The sequence below is a fragment of the Puntigrus tetrazona genome, unplaced genomic scaffold, assembly GCF_018831695.1.
Source record: "Puntigrus tetrazona isolate hp1 unplaced genomic scaffold, ASM1883169v1 S000000008, whole genome shotgun sequence".
Lineage (NCBI taxonomy): Eukaryota > Metazoa > Chordata > Actinopteri > Cypriniformes > Cyprinidae > Puntigrus > Puntigrus tetrazona.
In genome coordinates, this window is record NW_025047688.1 from 1,861,390 (window position 1) to 1,869,187 (window position 7,798).

The following is a 7,798-nucleotide window of genomic DNA, read 5'->3' on the forward strand; positions in this document are numbered from 1 at the left end:
ACAAAGGCCCCATCCATGCACAAAGTATTTTCACTGTTGCGAAACTTTGTAAAGACTTTAATGTTATACTATTGTAGTGTTTACAGTCTTTAAATAATGGTTTGAAAAAAAAAAAAAAAAAAAAAAAAAAAGAAACGGCACACAATTAACAACATTTAATGTAAAACGGTGTGGCAAAATACTCAGACTTGACCTTTATTTGATTTTCATATGGACATTTTATGCCATAATTCCCAAAGCATCTTTCATAACTGATTGTTAAGGGAAGCTTTGCACATGTTAGATCAAACTACATTAACCTACAGAGCAAGAACAAAGAGGTCCCTCTGAAACGAAGGAACATCGTCAGCATACGGATGAAGATTACTGGAAGAGACTTTGATTTAATTCTCCTTACTAATTTTATCAATGCGTCAGGCTTTCTGTGCTTATCAGCGTTATAGTTTTACAAAAGAATACGTAAGGCATTTTGCATGTGAGTGTTAAAACCAATTTACATATTTAAAAATGGTTTATAATCCATCTTTTTTTGGTTTTTCTTCTAAAAAACTTTAAGTCATCCCCTGAAAACAGGGCCGATAGTATAGTTTCTGTACATAAATATTCCCTATAAAACACAAACTAAAAAAGAAAGGAAGAAAAAGAAGAAGAAAAAAAAAAACACTTTTTACAACGTTCATATATAAAAATAATAATCTCTTTTCTCGAACTCGCCTTGGAGACTCTCTACAAGCGTGACCATATTGAAGAGAACATGAACATGCAGTGTGAATAAAACCAGCACGACGACAAACTCTTAAAATCTTGGCATTCAAATGAGTTAATATAGAAAACGAAATCATTACAAACATTCACTAAAGAAGCTTAAAAACGTTCCTCTGCGTTCCGTCGCTGCAGCCTTCTCGAAGTGTCTCTATATAAAAGTGCACGCACCTGCACGTCTACGTACTAAAAACAGGTGCTGAAATGCAGCTCCTCGCACGCGGCCTCTTTCAGTAACGTTGTGCTCTCTGTAAACTGTTCGTGTGTGTTTGTGTAACATACAGTACTCGTAATTATTCTTTTTGTAGTGCACAGGTATCAGCTTTGCTGAAAGTCTACGAGGGGACCGGATCTCTTGCCACAGGCGTCATGTGCAAGTTTTCCAATGTAAATGTAAGCATGCAGTGTGTGACCTGCGATCCGTGCCTCAGTCGCTAACGTCTAAACCCAGGCCGGTCATGTTAGCGGATGACAAATCTGCGTCGTCTTCATTGCCGCTTTCTTCTGACTCATCCTCGCTGTGATTTCCCATCATGACTTGCTGCATGGCGAGGGTCGCTCCATCTGATGAAAGTGCCTGGAAGCCATCCACGTTCATCCCCACTGTAACCAAACTACCTGCACACGATCACAATGCATATATTCCACTGTAAATAATCATTCAGTGAAAATCTGGAATATAAAACGGGCTCTTTTTGGGCACAGTTTTGAGGCGGTACCGTCTGGCATTGTGAGCTGCTGCTGGGTTCCAGATGAAGAGATGGTGTCGGACCAGAAGCGGTGCAGCGGGCGGCTCTGAGCCGTCTTCTTCTTGGTTTTGGCCATCTCCGAGTTGACATCCAGCATTGGCTGCAAGATCCGTCTTCGAGCATTAATAAACCTACAGGAGAGACCCAGTCAATATTTGGGACAGGATGGGAAATATATCAGTTTGTGCAAAATTAATTACAATAAACAATTTTGCCATTTATTTTCATTTTACATACTATCATTCTAAATGCTGAATCATCTAACTTTGAATGTTTATGTAACAAACATGTATTAATAAGTGATAGAAATTAATACTCTTTACATCCTGAATTCAGATGTTATTTTAGTTTATAGTTCACTCATTATTTTGCTTTCTTTATGCTTATTCGATGCGTGTTATTGTAATTACAAATATCCAGATGCTTGTTTTTTAGCTGCACTTGAAGAAAGGATGTCTGAATATTTCAAGGAAATGCATAAATGCGCACTATTTGAGAACTCATGGTAAAGGTTTTTATTTAATGCATGAGGAGATAAAAACATAGACATAGTCGCAGAAATGGAAAAAAGAAAAACAAATGTGGTTTTGTACATATAATAATGTGCCAATAACAATTTTAAGATATTATTGAGCACTTCTGCTGCACTACACAACAGATTTGATTGAATGTGTCTTTAGTTTCTTAACCTGGTAACTGTTATTGATCCTGTCCGCTGGAGCGACTGGAAAAGACTCAGCTGATGTATTTCCATCCAAAAAACGCTATTTAAACTTATGCACAAAACTTGAATGTCGCATACAAAGCATCGTTTCCAACCAACAAGTCAAAGTGAAGAAAATCATTACATCCTGGTAAACTGACACTAAATATGACTATGAAAAGTAGGAGAAGCTACCGCATACAATAATTCTCATATCTGATAAATTATCACAGAGCAGGCGAAACAATTAATGTCATTACTTTCGGAGGTGGATGCTGCTGTTTGGGTTTGTCAATTATACAAGAAATACAGAAATGCTCATGCGTTTCAGAACGATCCTAACAACTTATAGATGCCGTGAAGATCGGTTCACTGGTTAGTCAGGTTTTTACAACCCGTCACCCACATTCTGTAAATGTGCTTCCATCGTAGTTTTAGCGGAAAAAAGGTGATCCTACTCTATTGTTCACATAAGTTTTTAACATGCAGTTTTAGAATTTATCTTGTCGTTTCCATCCAGCATTTTTATGCAATATTTAAAAATCGGTGGATGGAAACATAGCTACCGTCTACTTTGTGTTCTTGCTGGATTGACTTACCAATTGTTGACCTGGAGTAAAGTCAGGTTTGTTTGAGTTGCAATTTGCTTTTTCTCTTCCTCGGTGGGATAAGGATGCTAAACAAAGAAGGTGAACAATGAAGTGTTTATAAATTAATATCAGGTACAACAAAACTTCACGGACTGACTTGAGAGGTTTGTTTCCCTACTAACCGCAATGTGCTGGAAGAGCCAGGAGCGCATGACACTGGTAGCCTGTTTGGGGAGAACCCCACGCTTGTTTTTAGGAGAGCTATCATCTCCCCCAAAGAAACTCAGGTCCTGATTGAGCTGAAGCTGGAGCTGCAGGAAGTAGAAGCAGTCGCTGATCACCATGTCTGCTTGCGATCTGTGAGTAAATGTGTTTCTGTGCTCATGCAAACCTGTGAGTTCTGGATGTGTATTGTTCCAGGTGAGATGGCTTGCGTCACCACCTGTCCCTGTGGTGTGACTACTGTTACTGGCTGATACACTGTATTACCTGCACAGAAACAACATTTATTTTTTTAAAATAAGATTGTGTTTTTTTTAATAAGAGGAATTTCAACAAAATAGCCACTGATGCCAATTAGACTGAAAAGGTAATAAGCAAAAATGTATGTTTAAATGTAATAAACGCCTAGATTAAATTAAATTATTTAAACATCACACAGAAAACATTTGCAAATGTAAGAAATAAACAAAATACACCAATAAATCTGAAAACGCCAAGTCTTATAGGGATAATTAATGTTAATAATAGTTTATAAAATAACTATTTCAGATAGAATTATTCAAAACTACCAAATACTAAAAAAATTATACCAAATTAAAAAAATACTGTTGAGTAGAAATATTGGTAATTTTCACCTTGTTTTGATTCAGATAAATCACATTGTCAAACTGTCTGCACATAAAATATAAAATAACCCCATTCAGCTCCCACATGAACATGTACCTGCGACCATTTGTGATGGGTTGACGGCTGTCACTGTCACATTGCCTTGCTGAAGTCCTTGTGAGGGCACCACAACGCCCTGGGGGCTGAGGGCACTTGAGAAAGGGTTGGACAGCTGCAAAAAAAACAAACAAGTTAAACAACAAGCCAAAGTACTTGCTCTGAGTGTTAGGGTCTAAGATATGAAAAGGGCCTTTACTTGGTCATGGCCTGGAGAGTAAGGGCTGCCCGGCTCTCCACTCAGTAGTGTCTCACTGTTCATCTTGGTCTTGAGGCAGGTAATGTAACGGCTGCAGAAGTCCTTGCACAGGTCGCTAACTTTCTCCAGCTCCAACAGATGAATCCGCAGCACCTGGATGGCCTTGACCATCTGAGAGCAGGGAACAGCCGTGACACTTGTGTTTGAAGTCAAGATCAATGCTTTCATTTACATGCAGCGGCATTAGCTTTTTCGTTGCCATCCGTCACATCTCTTACCAAGTTGTCAAGGTCTGGGTCTTCACTGAAGAAGGCTTTGCCATCTTTCTCCTGGCTGCGTACGAAGTTTTCAATGTCAACATCAAAACTGGCAGACGTGACGCAGTCAGAGCCCTGAGTGGACTGCTCACACTTCTCAAACAGCAGGGCCAAGAGAGGGAAGAGGGGATGTCTGAAGAGAACAACCAGGGCACTGTTAAAGGCACTGCACTAAATACACTAGTCTTCCAAAGCAAGGTTTTAATGCTTTGCTCAGAGACTGTATTAACATGATCAGAAATACAGTACAGACAGATATATTGAGAAATATTACAATTTTACTGTAATGTATTGTAACAACTTTATCTGAATTTATTTTAAAATGTAATTTATTCCTGTGGTGTAAAGCACCATTACCCCAGGCTTTAGTGTCACACATACATATATATACACATACATATACATATATATATACACATATATATATACATATATATATATACATATATATATATATATATATATATATATATATATATATATATATATATATATATATATATATATATACACACATATATATATATGTGTGTGTGTGTATATATGTGTGCATGTATATATATAATATATAATATAAAAACAATTAAAACAAATAATATTTTGTAATATTAGAAATCACTTTTATTAATTATCACTTTTATAAATTATTAATTTTGAAACAAATGAATGCTTGAATGTGTATTTAAATGTAAGGTAACGTATATTTATGAAATGTACAGTGTAAAGCCGGACACTTGTGTCACCTGTATATACAGGATTTGTAGACGTCCATTTGTGTTTGTGGTTCAGTGTTCACTGGGCTGCTGGAGCTTCCTGTGCTTCCGTTAGCAAAGCCCTGCTCAAGGTCACTCTCTGACTGCTCCATAACCTGCATCTGAACCAGGAGAAGACAGACACAGAGAGATGAGATGGCATTATACTAATTCTTCAGCACTGATATCAGATCACTTCCAGGTGGGCACTTTAACATTTATACTTGTGCTCACAAAGGCTCAAACAGCATTTTTGTGTTTTTATAAAATTATTTCGATTTCTCTTCGTTTTACATGAGATTTACAACTTTAAGTTTAAAACCACTCATTTTGTTGATATTGTTTGTTGAAATCGTTATTATCTAGCAAGGTAGTTATTTTAATTTCTACTACTTTTATATGAGATCTGTGCAATTTCTGTACAGTTGAAAACCCTGATTTGTTATATTCTACCACTTAAATATGACCAACCAGCTAAATTAAACACATAACAATAGTAATTACTTAGTTAAAGGCTTTTTATCGTTACTATACTACTGCCTTTAATGCTAAAATGCTTGATAAAAACCATTTTCTATTCTATTTCTATTAGTTCAATATGATGCCTGGCATTTTTGCATGATTGAATTGACTGAATTGTATCTAGCAATAAAATATTTAAATAGCTTTTTTGGTAGAATGGTTGAACTTCATAAATTGTGTCGGCGCTATCGTTTGTGCAAAACAATAAAAGGTTAATATCAACTCTGTGTGTCTACATTTTAAAAATGTCAAGACTAAGACAAAATTGGGAGCAACAGGGAAAGACGATGCACTTAAAACTAGTTCTGTTTCATGCCAAGTTAACAGTATGTTAATAGATAATAGTGCATCAAACATTAACCCAAGGGTGGGATACGGGGAAGTAATGCTACACCAAAGCGTATCGTTCTCATGGAAGGTGCCAAACAAAACTAAACGTGAAATCTGATTATGTCACACCTACCTGTTGGTCTCCCTCTTGATATTTGTCTATGGACACAGACTGTGCAGCCATCATATTCAAAGTGGCCACTGCCAACCCTGGGGCATTATATGGCAGGCAGCAGGAAATGACCTAGAAGATCACATGCAACCTTTTTAAAGGCTCTAGTCTGCACAGGAGTAATTAAAATATCTCATGTCACCGTGTAAACCGCTCAACCTACATGAAGACACTGGTTTATTATTTTTTTTTTATTTATTCATTTTCTTATTCGACATACGCAGCTAATCAAAGGAGGAATGCGTGGAGCACTCTTGCAAAAAGGGAAGCCTGAATGTATTGATATGCAAATGCAATGTTGTGTACTGTAGAAGAGCGCCATTTCCACGCTTTACAGCAGACATTCACACACACACACACACATCTGCCGTGGAGGGTGCTAACGCTTGCATATTCACCTCACGTCTTGAGACGCTGCTGTTTATCAATATACACGCAATTCATTCCCCAACGCTCACTTCACACCCCCCCAAGGGCGTTCAAGTCCCTCTTAAAATCAGTACGAATCATTTCATTTCGTCACGAACAAAAATGAAGTGCGGCTAAAAGGCGTTAAAAACAAACGTGACGCACTAAATCGAGACGGCGAGCTCGTTTAGCCGTCGTCTCTGACTAAACTTTGAACGACGGGAGAAGGCTGTAACCTATACGCTCACGTTATTTGGACTGGGAAGTGAACGTAGCGGCGTGTGCTAAAGAGGGAAACGCCATGTTCCTCTAACGAACGAGCAAGAGCTAGCTAGCGCATTATTAGCCCGCTAGCAAGCCACGCGCAGACGCTACAGCGCCTCGCGCCAAACCGCAGCACCGATCCTTCGGGTTAGCCGCACACGAGCGCTGTCCTCGACGGGAAGGCAGTTTAGAGGACGTTAACGTGCGGTTTTAATCACGCTAGTGTGAAAAGCAAGCGTAAAGCGGACCGTTTAGCCGCGGGACTGTCGCGTAGCGCTGCTCCGGCCTGACTGGGAGCGCGGAGAGAGGGAGACAGAGAGCCGCTAAACCCGGGCCTTCACTCAGCGGTCGCCCTCGCTAGAATGAAACCTCACGTCCCCCCCAAAAAGCCGACATATTTTCTCTTCTCTATCTTAGAGACTCTCGGGACAAGATTGGCTCGGCTGTCCCGTGCGAGTCCCGTGAGCCCCCGACCGCGTATGCTCTCTTTCCCTCAGCCCTGGGCATTTTTTGTGTGTCGCTCGGATTGTTTGATTGATAGGGAACGGAAAAAGACGAGTTTGAGTGACAGCTTACCTGGGTGCCAATCTTCGTCACACTGACAAGCGGCTGCAGCAATCGGGATCCGCATTTGTCGCGCTACGTCATCACGCACGGGGACGCAGGGCACTCAGCTCATGAATATTTAAGCAGGGGGAGGAGAAGTGACGTGAGACGAGGCAAGGCTCTCGCCCTCAGCAAATATTTCAAACACTCCCCGTTATGGGAGAACCAGGATCGCGCCAGGAGAGTTTTAACATCTGGGCCTTTTAAGTGCAATTTATTTGTTTCATGTTTTGCCCAAAAATGTCTTTTCTCAAAAGGATTACCATTTTTGTCTGGCTTATCTACATTTTAAATAACTATAATAATAACAACTATAATGTCTACATTTTAATAACTGTATTCATGAGTTAATTTTAATAGCTCTTGTAGTGTGTAAATAATTTTTTAAAAGTACAGAAATGTAATTTTAGTCATGGAAAAGGGCTTTTTGTATACACACACTAGTCAAATAGTAAAATAGTTTGTCCTATAACAACTTG

At 39.0% G+C, this 7,798-nt stretch overlaps 1 protein-coding gene across 1 annotated transcript; it reads right to left on the bottom strand.

Annotated features, from left to right (window-relative positions):
* Positions 1-140: 140 nt before the first annotated feature.
* Positions 141-7,499, bottom strand: pknox1.1 (pbx/knotted 1 homeobox 1.1). The gene is made up of 11 exons (XM_043229604.1): positions 7,290-7,499; positions 6,003-6,113; positions 5,009-5,139; positions 4,227-4,398; positions 3,949-4,119; positions 3,750-3,864; positions 3,196-3,293; positions 2,987-3,115; positions 2,814-2,890; positions 1,482-1,642; positions 141-1,380 (listed from the first exon to the last, which is right to left on the bottom strand). The coding sequence occupies exons 2-11, from the start codon at positions 6,054-6,056 to the stop codon at positions 1,190-1,192; spliced, it is 1,299 nt and encodes a 432-aa protein (XP_043085539.1). The 5' UTR covers positions 6,057-6,113; positions 7,290-7,499; the 3' UTR covers positions 141-1,189.
* Positions 7,500-7,798: the final 299 nt, after the last annotated feature.